General features: G+C 32.5%; 1 protein-coding gene across 9 annotated transcripts in view; it reads right to left on the reverse strand.

The window, feature by feature from the left end:
- LOC132716985 (ras-specific guanine nucleotide-releasing factor RalGPS2-like) overlaps window positions 1-17,093 on the reverse strand; it is a 52,285-nt gene that overhangs the window by 7,802 nt on the left and 27,390 nt on the right. For 6 of the 9 annotated variants that reach the window (XM_060700334.1, XM_060700335.1, XM_060700330.1 and 3 more), the window contains exons 3-12: window positions 10,019-10,132; window positions 9,192-9,242; window positions 8,269-8,352; window positions 7,826-7,915; window positions 6,465-6,557; window positions 5,892-6,015; window positions 2,629-2,760; window positions 2,231-2,321; window positions 1,363-1,542; window positions 682-851 (exon numbers count right to left, since the gene is read on the reverse strand). In XM_060700334.1, the coding sequence (XP_060556317.1) occupies window positions 682-851; window positions 1,363-1,542; window positions 2,231-2,321; window positions 2,629-2,760; window positions 5,892-6,015; window positions 6,465-6,557; window positions 7,826-7,915; window positions 8,269-8,352; window positions 9,192-9,242; window positions 10,019-10,132 (1,129 nt within the window). Of the gene's footprint in view, window positions 1-681; window positions 852-1,362; window positions 1,543-2,230; window positions 2,322-2,628; window positions 2,761-5,891; window positions 6,016-6,464; window positions 6,558-7,825; window positions 7,916-8,268; window positions 8,353-9,191; window positions 9,243-10,018; window positions 10,133-13,211; window positions 13,434-17,019; window positions 17,044-17,093 lie in introns of those variants that run through there. The other 3 variants (XM_060700337.1, XM_060700336.1, XM_060700331.1) reach the window with 3 other exon arrangements.

Raw genomic sequence — 17,093 nt, forward strand, 5'->3', positions numbered from 1 at the left:
AACATGTAAATTATTACTTGAATCTTGAATGTTTCTACTTTTCCAAAATCTTAGTACATTTTTCACAAGTTTGATTTATTGAAATATTTCCACTCATCTGCAGGCATGCTGCTTTCTGCTTTAAAATAATTTAGTGTGTGGCATTTAACCCAATAACACAATTTTATGCTTGACATATTAACACGATTATCATGATTATATGTGAGGCATTGAAGATAGAGCCATTGCAAAAATCCATTTATTGTGGTAACCTCATCCAACCCCCATCCCACCACCCCCCAGTTGATCATTTTACTGATAGATTCCTCTGGATGTTAACCAACAATAGTCATTTTGCTTCATCGTAAAAGTTGCATAAATGGGAGCATAAAAGTTTCTGCAAGTTACACGAAGGTAGTTAACTTGACAATGATATGAGCCATGACAAAATCAACATAGTGTGTTTGCGACCAGCATGGATCCAGACCAGCCTGAGCATCCGCTCAAGTCTGATCAGGATCCATGCTGTTGGCTATCAGTTTCTCTACTTGTAATAGGGTTTGTAAGCAAACTGCATGGATCTTGATCAGACTGCGTAGATGAGCAGGCTGGTCTAGATCCATGCTGGTCGCAAACGCACTATGTTGGTTATGTTGTGACGCGGCTCAATTATTAATATATTGACAGATCTAAGCTACCTACCTTTACACAGTGAACCGTCACTAGACGCGCAGGGCGACTCTTCCTCAAGGACACTGTCGTCTAACAAGTGTCGCACACCTTTCACGTACGGCGCGGTTGTTTTGGTTGGAAGACTCTGCGATCGCTCTGGTACCCCACCTGCACAGCTTAGGAAACTGGGACAGGAAAAACTGTAGATTGAAAAAGTGGTATCCTCCATACATCCAACATACAATGATTATTGTTTTCCTATTTATTCTTATTGCCGTTATTAAAAAAATATTATTTGTTACCCTTTTTCTTTCCTTTTTCTTTCCTTTCTAATTTACTGGTACTAAGAAACTGGAAGAATGCTTTATTTGTCTTTATCATGTTAAACAAAACTCTGGAAAACTCAGAATACCCAGTATACTGAATAAAATATGTTGATTTTTCAAAGTAAAAAACATTTAACCAAAAAAAAAAAAAAAATGGAAACCAGTCTGCAGTAACAATATTGGAACCAATCAAATGTAAAAAAATAATGTTTAACAAACTGGTAATGAAACAACATAAATCATTCTCCCCGTATGTAAGAGAAATATCATATAAAGCTAGCAAGTTAAAGGGAAGTAAATCAAGACTGCTTTAATTCATTATAATTCCTATTATCTCCCTTGTATAATGAAAATATTACTTTATTGTCATTAATTGTTAACTTACTTTGCACTTAAACTTTTGGATTTTCTGTGGCCATGATGTTTCCCCGTGTTTGAGGGACCAGGGGTAAGTGTGTGAGTATATCTGGGCTCTGACGTGGGCGATGGGGGACATGTACTCACATCTTCCCTTGACGTAGACATCGTCGTGTTAGAGATGGGTGGCTCCAACTTTAATGACAACCTGTAATTTAAAGCAATAAAAATTAACACTTTTATATACAAAAACATTTACTTATTCAAAATAATATTCACTAATATTGTTCAAACACAGGAGAATCAATTTATAAACAATTTAATCAGGGTAGCGATGGTCGAATGGTTTAAGTTTTTTTTTTCTTAACCAGTTGATTTTTTTTCTTTTCAATTTTCAAATCAACTTGTGGCTTTCTGATGGGTAAAATACAGCATGGGAATTCAGAAAAGTGGAGAAGGGTACCTAAAATCAAATTCCAACAACTGAGAATGAAATTTACCCCAATTTACTTAAGAATTTTCACATACTGAATGCTGACATATTTTCCCAAATTGGTAAATTTCACAATAACTTTGAAAATTAATTGCGCTAGCTACAAGCTGAGAATATGCAATTAACAATTAGACAATCAAATCAAAGAGTTTTGATAAAATTGATCCGTACCATGACAAAACCAATATAGTATGTTTGCCACCAGCATGGATCCAGACCAGCCTTAGCATCCACACAGTCTGATCAGGATCCATGCTTTTCGCTTACCAACCCTGTAACAAGTAGAGAAACTGATATCGAACAGCATGGATCCTGATCAGACTGCGCAGAAGACAATATCTCCATGCTGGTCGCAAACGCATTATGTTGGTTTTGTCGTGACGCGGCTCATAAATATACTCACTTATAATTATCATCTTCAACAAACTTCTGTAGTTCTTCTATATACCGCACAGACTTCAGGTAATTCTGAACATGCTCCTTAACTTCAGGCTCTGTAAAAACAACAACAACAACAAAACAACATTTAAAATACCATTTGAAACATTTGATTACAAAACATTTAAAAGTTCATTTGAAACATTTAGTTGAACCATACCACTTAGTCAAACAATATCACTAAGTTTAACCATATCATACCACTTAGTTGAACCATACCACTTAGTTAAAACATACAACTTAGTTGAACCATACAATGTAGTCAAACCATATCACTTAGTTTAACCATATCATACCACTAAGTTGAACCATGCCACTTAGTTAAACCATACAGGTAGTAATACAAACATAATATAGTTATACCATATGTAGATTGTTGAAGGTCAGCAATAACTCTCAGTATATTGTTCATCTGTAGTTTACGATGATGACTTTCCATACCACCATGATGTGGATGAGCAACGTCTATATAGATCAGGTCAGTCAAATATAAACCTGAAATATAGAAAACAAATATAAACCTGAAATATATAAACCTAAATATAAACCTGAAATATATAAACCTAAATATAAACCTGTAAAATACTTCAAATATGAACCTGAAATATATAAACCAAATATAAATCTGTAAAATCCGTCAAATATGAACCTGAAATATATAAACCAAATATAAATCTGTAAAATCCGTCAAATATAAACCTGAAATATATAAACCAAATATAAATCTGTAAAATCCGTCAAATATAAACCTGAGAATATTATATACAAATATAAACCTGAGAATTTCATATACAAATATGAACCTGAAAATATTGTATATAAATATTAACCTCAGAATATTGTATACAATTATGAACCTGAGAATATCATATAAACCTGAGTATATTATAAACAAACATGAACCCCAGAGTATTATATACAAATATGAACCCAAGAATATTATATACAGATATAAACCTGAGAATATTATATATAAATATTAACCTGAGAATACTTTATACAAATATAAACCTGAGAATATTGTAAACAAATATAAACCTGAGAATATTGTATACAAATATAAACTTGAGAATATTATATACAAATATAAACTTGAGAGTATTATATACAAATATAAACCTGAGAATATTATATACAAATGTAAACCTGAGAATATTATATACAAATATGAACGTGAGAATATTATATACAAATATGAACTTGAGAATATTATATACAAATATAAACCTGAGAATATTATATACAAATGTAAACCTGAGAATATTATATACAAATATAAACCTGAGAATATTAAAAACAAATATAAACCCTAGAATATTATATACAAATATAAACCTGAGAATATTGTATACAAATATAAACCTGAGAATATTGTATACAAATATAAACCTGAGAATATTGTATACAAATATAAACCTGAGAATATTGTATACAAATATAAACCTGAGAATATATAATATCTTTCAAATCTCAGACTACATCTCCAAAACATTGGACAATATCTCCAAAAGTACTTAGACCAACTCAACCATTTAAGTTATATTAATGCATTTTATGGTCTAGGAAAACCTATAACCTACTTTTTTATCACAAGCTTTTTGACATTATTATTTCTGAGAAATGCTACAACTGTCTTGGGAATAAATATACATGTCTGGATAGCTTTATTCTAAGTTCCTTTAAGCCTTTGGAAGGCAAAAAAATGATAAATTAATACATCTGTACCAAACATAGCTAATTGGGTATAAGTCCAACTAAATATCTGCATAATTGGAACTGTATACATTAATAAATAATGACTAAAACTACTGGCACACACAAAAAAACTTTCTAGCTTTACTGGTGAAGGAAGACCTCATGTGCCCTTCAGACCTCATGTGCCCTTTGTGCATTCTTATAGGTAAAATAAGGGTCTTCGGATTTTTTAATGCAATACTTGGGCATCTGACTAAATGACTGACATTACATAAGCTAACTGGATAGCTTTCTCAAATGAAAGAATCCAAAGTCCCTATCGGGATTTGAACCCACAGCTGTGAGGGGCAAGTGAACATTAGCTACACGTAGGACTGCAAAAATAAATATTATCTCATAGACAATAACTGCGAGACCTGGAATGCGAAGAATGTGGCATCGAAACAACAACAACAACTACCCATCAATCATTGGCCCTCTGTTTTTGTCATTGATCTATTTACGAAGTAATACTATACTGTACAATCCATCATCTAGGGGAAATAAGGACCGTTCCATAATTACAAAAACAAGCCAACAATTTGTAAGCTTGCCATGTGAATGTAGCTTCAGATCTACAGAGATAATGTTAGTTCATAATTGAGCCACGCCATGACAAAATCAACATATGTGAAGTGCATTTGCGACCAACATGGATCCAGACCAGCCTGAACATCCACCCAGTCTGATCAGGATCCATGCTGTACGCTTACCAATTCTATTACAAGTAGAGAAACTGATAGGGAACAGCATGGATCCTGATCAGACTGTGCAGATGAGCAGGCTGGCCTGGATCCATGCTGGTCGCAAACACACTAGTGACTATGTTGGTTTTGTTGTGACACGGCTCATTATTATTAAATTACAAACAATAATAACATTGCATGTTAATATAACACAATATTACAAAAACAAAATATTAATAATCATTAAACTAGTACAGGTAGTATACATGTACCTAGTGATCTAGACCTAATAAAAGGACAAAGTGCTCTATAAAAGGTAAATAACCCGTTCCAGTTTAAACCAGTTTTGAAATAGTCTAAAACCAGTCATCTTGGCATATATTACAGACATGGAAATCTCGCTTTTTCCTATGGAAATTTTTTATTTTTCTGCTTGTATTTTCCAAAATATTAACAATAGTTACTCAAAATTCACAATTTTGTATTTGCCAAAATCGTTTTTTTTCCAAATTAATTTAATGTCATAACAATAGGAAGTTCCCCAATTAGTTCAAAAATGGTGAAAGAGCTGTCAGTAGGACAGCATGTGTCATGTTTCTCAAAAGCCCAGATAATGCAGATTTTTTTTCAAGTCCAGAAAGGGCCATAATTATGTAAAAATCTGTTAGAGTTATGGGCCTTGGAAAATTAATGAAATGGGTTTTACATTGTATCAATATTCTGAATTGTGAATCAATAATATATTAAATGATCCATATTGTTTCATGACTAAACAGCCCTACCCTTTCACTATAAACTCAAGCCAAATTACAACAGAAACTTCCCTTTACAAATTTAGGACACCTTCAAAGTGATATTTTCTTATAACTTTATACATATAACCTACCTAAATATAGAAACATATAACTTACCTAAATATGGAATAGATATAACCTACCTAAATATGGAACACATATAACATTACTAAATATGGAACAAATATAACTTATCGAAATACAGAATACATATAACCTGCCTCAATATTGATACATATTACCTACATAAATATTGAACATATATAACTCACCTAAATATGGAATAGGTATAATTCACCTTAATATGGAATAAATATAACTTACCTAAATATGGAACATATAACCTACCTAAAGATGGAATTACATATAACTTACATCAATATGGAACACATATAACTTAATAATAACTTACCTAAATATGGAATACAAGGTAATCTGACATTATCCATATAATCTCTTAAGCGTTGTCGGTTGTTATTTTCCGAAAATAAATCGGCCATCTTTTCATACGATGACTTGTCTTTCTTGGTCAGGTTCTGAAACAATGCATACATGATCAATTTTTTAATTATATTACCATTGTTAATTGTATTGTCATTAATTAAATCCATTAACAGAAATAATGGATTTTGTCGGTGAAATATACTTTATATCATTCATTGGATAGTTTCTGTAAATAAATGCGACTTTTTTACAGATTGATTTCGTAAGAATTTTCGTAACAAGAACGTAGATAGCCAAATATATTTATTTACCGGTAATTAACTACCCTGATTTTGAGTGAGATATGGAATATATCTTTCACTATATAACAATCATTAAAAGTCACATCCCCTGCAAATGACTATTAAATTTACTTTTTTTCTACCCCCATTCCTAGTAATAAATGCAATCTACAGAACCGACTGGATGAGTTTTAATGGAGAATTGTTGCCCATCGCAACAAGTATGATGAATTGACATTCGTAGAAGAATAAATACTCACCATCCAAGTTTTGGACAGTCGGAATACAGCGGCACTTTGTAGTGCCGAGACCACTGCCATCACCGCATGTAAATTATTGAGCTCTAATAATTTCTGAAATATACAGAATGATTAACATGTAATCTTCTGGTAGCTGATTGATTCAATGTAGATCAAGATTAGCTGACACATCTGCGTGGTCCGGTCATGGTTTGCACTGTTTCCTATTCAGTCTAAATATATTTTGAAATTTTCAAACCATTTATGACAATTTTTTGTCATCACTGATATGCAAAGTGTCCATTTTGTAACAACAGCTTAGTGTTAGACATGTCCGTCTGCTTTTGTTTACATTTTGGGTGAGTTTTCATAATTTATAGACGGTTAAATAATGAATAAAAATTATCGATTTTTTAAAAATGTGTATCCATTATTCATCGACAGAAAAATATCAACGATACATCAACACTGTCTCTATCAATGACAGCTCTACATTAAACAGGATATTGGTTAGTGTTATGAATAAACAATTATCTTTTGTTTGATTTTAATCAAAATTGTTCTTTTTAATTCCATCTTATATTTCTTAAAAGAGCACAGCAAGCTGTGATAACACTCACCAGTTAAAAATTCTATGTTAAAAAGGGGTCATAACTAGTGATGTTCCGATTGTCGCAGGTCGCCAATAATCAGTTACTGTTAAGTCAAGCGACAATAATCGATTCACAAAAATTTGTTCCGCGACGTCGTCGAAAATGTTTAAGGTATCAAAGGGAATTAATTCTGACGGTAATTTTCTTTGCCGATTGCAAAAAAAAAAATCATCTCGGAGACAATTTGGAGTTGAACAGGATCAATACGTGATGTAAACAATAGTAATATAATGTGATGTGGAGGTTATTATTTGACATCCATTGAAAAATAAAATCTATTTCGTAAAATTATGACTATATAAGGTGAAAACTTTGTTAAAACGTGCTAAATTAAGTTCATGTTACTGAATATAATCAAGTGCCTTTGGAAGAAATGTTTCTTCCCTATTTCTTTTTAACGCGACTTTATTCGAAAAGTTATCGATTATGGCCCATCCGATTGAACCGATGATCGATTGGGACAAATTTCATCCGATTTCCATCACTAGTCATAACCCTTAAAAAAAATTGCTTTCAGAATTATGTCCCTTGTCGAACAACTGCACCTTGTCACGATAAGCAATTATTCCAAGTTTCATGTTTAGTAACCATTTGAAATTTATTAATACACAAAGACAAATGACTAAGCCATTAAATAATAGCTTGACTTTTTCCTCGAAATTGTTGAAGTAAAAATGTCATATCTAAGAAATCATTGTTAATATGCTGATATAAAAAATATGATCTCACCTTTCCTATTTTTATAAAATGGGCTAATACCTCAGCCCGTGTCTTGTCGGTTTGAGTGTTTAAGATTTCTCTCTGTACCCAAAAATTTACCTGAAACACACAAACAAAATAAAAATTTACCTGAAACACACAAACAAAATTAAAAAATTCATGACTTCTTTTGGTTTAGGTTAAAGGCCACATCAATACTGTGAAGGGCATATAGAAACTTTGAAGCTGTTTTTTTTTAACATGGAGATAGATAAACCAAGAGTTCCCTGTATTCTAACCCCTCTAGGAATAATTTCCAACTCCAGCAGGATATTCCGTTACGCGAATAGTTAAACGGATATTGCGTCATTTATTATTTTGTAAATGTCAATTTTTATTCAGAAGAAGACTAAATGTGGAAAGCTAAGAAAAGCTTGGAACTGATTATATACATATATTGGTAAAATACTTACATGGTTAAACCTGCGTGTAAAGGCAACAACATTCGGTGCCTTGATAAGTTTTTCCTTGTTTGTCCATGCACATGACGTTAACTCCTGAAGCATAATTAAACAATGTTATAATAAGTAAAAATAAAAATTTACTTAATAAATTAAAGTTATTAAAACCATAAAACTTTAAAAACGATGGTATTTCGTAACAAATACAAATGAAGTAAGGTCAGGGGGCAAATGTCATGCATGAATCTTGACTCCCTATATTAGCAATGCTTCAAATATAAAAATATCCTACAAGATTGTAACACCAGGATGACAGAAGTTTGTATGTACAAGAATACTTTGTCTTTGGTTATTAATTTTTGTGATAATGGGTTTCAGCTACAATGGCAAATCTGTATTGGTAAAAAAATGACTAAATTTCCATCTTTACTAGATCTACATCTAGTTGATATAGACCTCAGATTGCCACCCCCGCCCCTTTTGTACAGTATTGTAACCTGACACAAGCTGGCTTCTTAGTAGAACTTGAGTTGCTTTCTTAAACATGACTTCAAAGTCTCATGGGGGATTCGTACCCACTGCGGTCAGGTAGAGAAAAAACATAAATGATATTTGTTTGATTGATTGAGTTTTATGTCACACTGACACAGTATAGATCATATGGCGAAGTTCCAGCTTTACTGGTGGAGGAAGACCTCATTTGCCCTTCCCTGCATTATTTCAGGCACAAACGTGCACTCAAGTAGAACCACTGACGTTCCAAAAGCTAGCTGGATAGCTTCCTCACATGAAAGAATTCAAAAGTCCCTGTCAGGATTCGGACCCACAGCGGTGAGGGGCAAGTGATTTGAAGTCAACGACTTTAACCACTCTGCCACGGACGCCCCCATAAATAAAATGTAGAACTACAAAATCACAGTGTTAACTATACTTACATCAGGTTGAATGTTTTTAAATACTGGTAGATCCATCAGCGTTATCTGACTCTGCAATAGATTAAATATAATTGAGCCTCGTCATGACAAAATCAATGTAATGCGTTTGCGACCAGCATGGTCCGCACAGTCTGATCAGGATCCATGCTGTTCGCTTACAAACCCTATAACAAGTAGAGAAACTGATAGCAAACAGCATGGACCCTGATCAGACTGCGCAGATGCCCAGGCTGGTCAGGATCCATGCTGGTCGCAAACGCATTGCGTTGGTTTTGTTGTGAGGCGGCTCATATGTACTTTATTATAATGAAATAATTATGAAGATTTGCCGCTGATATAGATATTTTTTATTTGCTATATGTATCGTATTACCTTTTACTGTATATCAGCCACAGTTTATAACAGTTACTGTCTGTATATTACTTGTTGTATATTTCACTGTACGATACAGTATTTTTATATCACTGTATAGCTATCTCTCGCTGAATATCACTTATTGTAATCTTTCACTGTATATTAATCATCATATATCATCCACTGTATATCATTGTCTATCGCTCATATCTCACTGTATGACCATTCACTGTAAATCTCTAACTGAAGATCCGATATAATTATATCACTCACTGTATATCACTCACTGTATATCACTCACTGTATATCACTCACTGTATATCACTCACAGCATGCCTTGTTTTTTATATTTCACTAACATGCAAATTATCAGACAATTGTGCTATCAGAAAGTGACGGACAGAAGAACAATTAGGCAACTATGTGCGCCATTGAACAAGAATAAAAACAACAACAACAATTATAAAACTTACGGCAAATTCCTCTGGTGGAACTCGCAACACGTCGAAAACTGCCGCGTCATAGCTTTTCATGCGCGGCAAACTGGAATGTTTATCCAACGAGTCTTGACTGCCCTGACTAATGACCTGAAAATATACAATTATGATAAAATTAATAATATATCAAACAACCAGTTTCACAACTAATACTTTGTTATACATGTATTTTCATTGGTTGAGTACCATATTAACAGTGACACAGCCATAGTCCAGAGTTAAAGTGTTGGATTGGCCCCTCGAGATACTCGTCTGTATATTATTTGCGACAGAAAGTACCTGTTTTCATAACTGTCATCTTCAGTATGATGGTCACTATCTACAATGGAAGACCAAGTTAAATGGACAGTTCCACGTTCATGCCAGGCTTATATATAATCTGATGTCAAGATTATGTCAACCCTTAATCTGCAGTAAACCGAAATTGATTAGCTTTTGCCACTAGTACAGGGCCAACAGGCCCGAGTCCCGCCAGTACAGTGCCACCAGGCCTGACCCTTCATCAGTACACAACCAACAGGCCTCAGAATCAACCATTACAGAGCAACCAGGCCTGAACCCGACCAGTACAGAGCCACCAGGCCTGAGTCCCGCCAGTACAGTGCCACCAGGCCTGACCCTTCATCAGTACACAACCAACAGGCCTCAGAATCCACCAGTACAGAGGCACAAAGCCTAAACCTCTTCCAGGACAGAGCCACCAGGCCTGAGCCTTCATATTTCGATATCTTGCAGCCTTACCAGGCTCTGAACTGCTGGTAACTCAATTTTTGTATTGTTATAAATATTAAAATCCCTTAAATTTAGAATGGACTGTTCCAAATCTTAACCTGGATAAATCCATTATAGAAATTCAGTAGGGTATAGTCAATAAAATACTGATAATATTAGGACACAGTCAAGATAACAAAAACAAAACTGCTCTAATCTACAGACAGATTACAAGATACTGCAGTTTTACTTTAGAAAATAACAAAAGCCACTTTTCATGGTTTCCTTATTCACTGACAAGAGTTTTATACTGTCTTGTCAAAATACTTGCAGTTTAACATTATTTTTGGCAGAAATACCTTCTACCAGTACATAAATAAAATACAGATTTCGTCATAGAAGTAAATATGACCTTGTAACAATCTCAAGATGATTGTCCAAAGTTTAGAGCACTGATTAATGGACACTTAAAATCATAAGCTTTTATTGTATATCATACAGCATAGGAAATAACACAAGAAGTTATTATTTTGTATTTTTTGGCCTATACACAGTATAGAAGATGACTGACAGAAAGGTATAATAACAGAGGTGTATTGAGTTGATATATAAACATGTGTATATGAACTGTCACTGTGCCAAGGTCATAATACTATGATATACATTCCCCTCAAAATAACAGAAAAAATACATTTTGAGCCAGCCAATTTTTAGTCTGATAAAACTTTTCCATAAGACTGCCGATAAACTTTATATATAAAACATTTCCATAAGAACTGCCGATAAACTTTATATATAAAACATTTCCATAAGACTGCCGATAAACTTTATATATAAAACATTTCCATAAGACTGCCGATAAACTTTATATATAAATCAATCCCTCTCAAAACAAATTCTCCGTTAAACATCACACTGACTCAAAAAAATGCTGAAAACTTAAGTTGTTAGCCTAGAGCCAGGTCAGCCAACATTTGACAGTTTTTAGATTTAAAACTTCCCTAGTCCATTACAGTCAAACATGTGTTGAAGACCACCTCAGCATAAAAGTCACCATATAAATATGGCCACTTTTTGATTGCCTTTTAATTGATTAAATGCAAAACAGAGTATATAACCTCAGAATAAAGTCCACTTGTCTATGAAGACCACCTTTGGTCTCTTTTTTTGGATGGTCTTTATAATTCATAGGTTTAACCGTATTGTAACAAACTCAGCAAGCCTCCATAAACGAACTAATGATTTAAACTCTAAACACAATAATCATGTATAGAGGATTGTACAAAAGAAATTATGAATAAGTAATGAGACACTACACCTTTTAAAAGGTGTGGGATATCTGCCTACATTAATCCATCCTTTATTTGTTGCTGACACCACAAGTTTATGAAAGCTTTTATAAGTTAATATATCATTATCTCTTTACATCATAATATACTTCAATCTCTTTTATGTCTATTAAATATATATGTACAAACACCTACAGTATATAGCCCTAACACTTTCAACTCTCTCCAAACCCCTTAATGATAGATCAAAGGTCTTATTTTTTGTATTTTTTATTTTGATTTATGACACTTATCACAACAAAATCTTTGAAACAAACAACAAATAGTTTTGAGACACATCTTTCTCTAGATTTATCATGCATAAAATTGTAAACATTTTTTTTCTTCATTGTTTTTAAAGTATTGACTCCTGTTTAAAGTACTGCACTGACCCACTTTTAAAGTACACTGCATAAAAACTTCACTATTTAAATATTAATTACAGGTAAGGTATATTCTTTATTTTCTGTACATGAAACTTAGATGCTAACTGATCAAACATGGAACAGTCAAGTCTTTAAAAACATTTTCGTTTCGTATTTCAAAAAAAAAATGTTTATATCTCTAGTTTGTTCCAAATGTTTTTTTTTTAAATCCTTTTTTACTTTCTTTTTTAAATGAGACACTTTTCATATATTTGTCAATAAATGTTTTCTTTTCTTATGTTATTGACCTATATTTCCAGTTATTTATCTGTAAAGCCCCCCTCGCCCCTTCAATCTGTGTGTGGGAAAGGATGGAGTGGGGGGGGGGGAAATCATAGTAGCAAGACAATCATGTGGCAGATGTCACAATTGTCCTATATAGGATTTAGACTGACAACCTAGGAAAGACCCCCCCCCCCCCAAGTCAGATCAATAGAATCACAGCAGCTCCTGTATGGCCATTACAAAGTATAATCTGCAACAACTTAATACAAACTGACAGATTGAAGATTATAAATACATTGATATTACCATGGTTACAGCTGATCCTTGGTAAAGAAGGGGATTTTCTTGAAGGGCTCAATATGGGACTTTTGTTATATCAAGGGCTTAAACACAAAATAGATGGCACAATAAAAATCTCGTTAAAATGAAGAAAACAGATTGTCCCAAATTTTATAAAAGACAGTATAATTAACTATTTACCTTTTCATCTTGAAAATAATCCATTTTTTTTTTCAATCCAAATTTTCTTCCAAAGTGAATGAGAATAAATGTATAAATCCAGTGACTTTAAAAGAATATCACCACACAGACTAAAACAAAGTGACTTTTTAGAGCACTATTAACACTGAATTATTTATAATAAGTCTTTCCATTGTTGTTAAACTTAACATATAATCCAAGGCCGTACATAAGGTACACTACAAAAATAATATACAAGTTTTGTTTCTGGTATCCCTACCTATAATTCCTCCCCCGTTTTTTACCTGCCTAACGTTAACATAGACATATACTGTCACCTTAGTGCAATAAGTGGTTAACTCCTATTAAATTTAAGAGGACTTAACCCTTTACTGCACTAAGGTCACAAATTATTATCTTAAATATCATATATTATTTAAAAAAGAAAAAAGAAAAAAAAAAATCATAAAAAATCCTTAATTTAATTTGTAACCCTCCTCTTTTATTTACTGGAGACAAGAAACAAAACATTGTTTTTTATAGCCTAAAATACATCTATTCCAGAGACAATAATATTGTCTGTGAATTAATTGATTCTTTGATATGTCTTATGGTAAACAATAACAATACTTCCCCTATCATTTTATATAATACAGTTCTACGCCTTACATTTATTGCATATACCTCCCCCCCCCCCCCCCCTTAGCAAAGTAAAAAAGAAAGTTCCAATATTTCTACCAAAAACCAATACACATATTTACTGTCTTGCTAGGACACAAGGATGTTCTAAAATATAGTAAACAAAACAACTGATAGAATACATCCAAATCAATTAATGTGTCCCATTTTACAGACACTTATGATTATTAAATGTATTTCTGTACTATAGATTTTAATTAAGCTTCAGTATTAATATCAATATAAAATAATAACTCTTTTTCTTTTTGTATGCAGTTGCATTTATAACAAATATTGACAACAAAAACAACCCAAAGAATCCCATTCAATTCATGATCAAAACTTCCCAAATCACTATCCAAATCAACTTTATTCCCAAATTATTGTTCATTAAAACCTAATTCCCAAATCACTATTCCAAAAAAACCTGTATTACTAAATCACTGTTCCCTCCCAAAAAAACATTATTTCTAAATCATACTTCAGAAAAACTTTATTTCAAAATCAGCATAAACCTAGCTAGCTCCTTAATCTATTATCCAAATCATCAAATCCCTAAATATTAATATTGACATTGAAAAGTATTAATTTATAACCCCACAACTTACTAAGTAAAGACAATTAACCAACATAGTGCGTTTGCGATCAGCATGGATCCAGACCAGCCTGCGCATCCGCGCAGTCTGATCAGGATCCCTGATGTTCGCTTACAAACCCCATTACAAGTAGGGAAACTGATAGCAAACAGCATGGATCCTGAAGGCTGGTCTGGATCCATGCTGGTCGCAATCGCACTATGCTGGTATTCTCGTGACGTGGCTCAAATCATCTATTTTCCTAAATTATTCCATATTCATGGTTTCTGAAAATCATAAGCATTTCCTAAACACATTTCCCAAAAACATTATTCCCAAAATCATCCCAAATCTACATGTAGGTTCCTTTAAATTATAACATTTTTCTCAAAAACTGTATTTCTAATCAATTCACCGTCTCTTACACATAATTTAAATTAAATGCTATTTATTATATTCCATTTATAAATAATTTGTTCACAATTTTCCCAAATAACATCCGTACTCCACAAGCACAATTACAAATGTATATATTTTTTTTTCCATGTCTACTTCAATCTGTAATCTGTATTGTTTTCAGCTTGCATTAGCTTTTATCATTTCCCCCATAATTCCATTCCCATCAACCAACTTTACATAAAAGCTGTCCTAAATTCCCTACCCATCAACTAACTCTACAGACCGTCTGTCTTGATTACCTTCATATTACTAGCCAATATCTCAGATCATTCATACCACATTATACAAAACACTGACCAGAAAAAGAAACAGTAAATAATCACGAATTAATCATAAATTAATCATACATTAATCAATCTTTTATCTACAGTAAGTTTTCCTTCCTTCCTAACTATTATTAGTAAATATTGTTGTGTAACACACTATAATACTGAAATATATTGTATATATATTATACAGGACACCAGCTGTGATTTGTGTTGTTGTTGTTGTTGTAACAGCTGATCGGATGATTCATATAGAAAGAAAATAGTTCCGGACTTTATGACATGAAATAGTTCCTGACTTAATGACACAAAATAGTTCTGGACTAAAACTAGAGTTCCTGACTTTATGACATAAAAAGTTCTGGACTTTATGACAAAATTATAGTTCCAGACTTAATCACATAAAATAGTTCCGAATTTAACGACATAAAATTATAGTTCTGGACTGTATGACATAAAATTAAATAATTCTAGACTTTATGACATAAAATTAAATAGTTCCAGACTATATGACATAAATTAGATAGTTCCAGACTTTATGACATAAAATTATAGCTTAAGAAAATGAAAAAGCGCTAGCTGAAAATGAAAATATTTGTGATAAGCATATCAAAATATTAACAAATCAGTACTTTTGACTTCCATACAAAATACTTAATGAATTATAATACATGTAACTGTACTGATTATGGATAAGCAACGCAATAGGAACAAGTCAAACCAAAACTTTTAAAATAATAGACTATTCCATTATTCTATGCGCGACAGGTGAAGGGTTAAATGTAAAAGCACTATGTCCTAACATCATTTTGCAAATGTTATTGAACTGTCAGTCACACACTTGTTCAAATTTTCCCACAAAGTTTATATAAAAATTGTATTCCTTATTTGAATATCCCCTATAAATTGTGTTATAATTGTACAAGGTGAAATAGATTCCACTGCTTTAGGGGAATAACCCGGCCAAAGATTTTGTACATAGTTCGCTTCGTTGTTTCGGTTTCTGTCAATGTTAACCTTCCAACACCTATTATCATGTCATGTTGAAATCTACACAATTTTCTCTATAATTTTTATGTTAACATTATGTAAACAATATTTCAACAAATGCGAGAAACTTATGGAAATCTAAAGATATCCTTCCCGGATTGATTTATTTACTTAAACACACATGTCCTGTTTGAATTATGTAATTTAATTGTGTAACCATTTTACAGTAAACATTAAAGGCCTAGAGATTTTTCTTTTTTTTCTTCATTTCTTTAAAGTTTTTTTCATCTGAATGCCCCCAAATGGGCAGTATATCAAAATCACATCGTCCATCTGTGCGTCCGTCCCTCCGTGCCTCAACACTTATTTATGTTTTCTTACATTTTACAAAAAGAAACTCATTAGTCATACATTTTCATGACTGTTGCATTTCGGCAGTTAATAGTGAAAATATAGTGTCATTTAGTATTTTCAATGGAAGTAAAAAGTAACTTCAGCATTGTTTACATTTCACTTCTTTTATAACAAATAATCCTAATTTTTGCATGTTTTCGTTCCCGTGAAAGCCAATAGCACTCTATTTGTGCACTATAAACAACAAAAAAACATTTATTTAATTTTTTTCTTTTCTTTTTTTTTCCTTTTTTTTTGTTTGCTCGCCTTTCATTAGTCTGTCAGGTATCTGGCAAATCAAGAAAAAACATTTGTACATATTATCATCTCCACTGACATACATAGCCTAACTGACATAGAGAAATTACGTCTGCTATAGCCACACCTGGAGTTAATTTGTGAAGAAATCTATACCATATGATACCCTCAAGTCTTCTATATAAATCAAAATAATAAGATTACCTATACCTTTAACATTTTAGTCTAGTCCAAAATTATATAATTAGTATTTATACATTATCTTTTATTAAAGGTGTTTTTTT

The sequence above is a fragment of the Ruditapes philippinarum genome, unplaced genomic scaffold, assembly GCF_026571515.1.
Source record: "Ruditapes philippinarum isolate M1 unplaced genomic scaffold, ASM2657151v2 ctg3672_1_1_1_1, whole genome shotgun sequence".
Classification (NCBI taxonomy): Eukaryota; Metazoa; Mollusca; class Bivalvia; order Venerida; family Veneridae; genus Ruditapes; species Ruditapes philippinarum.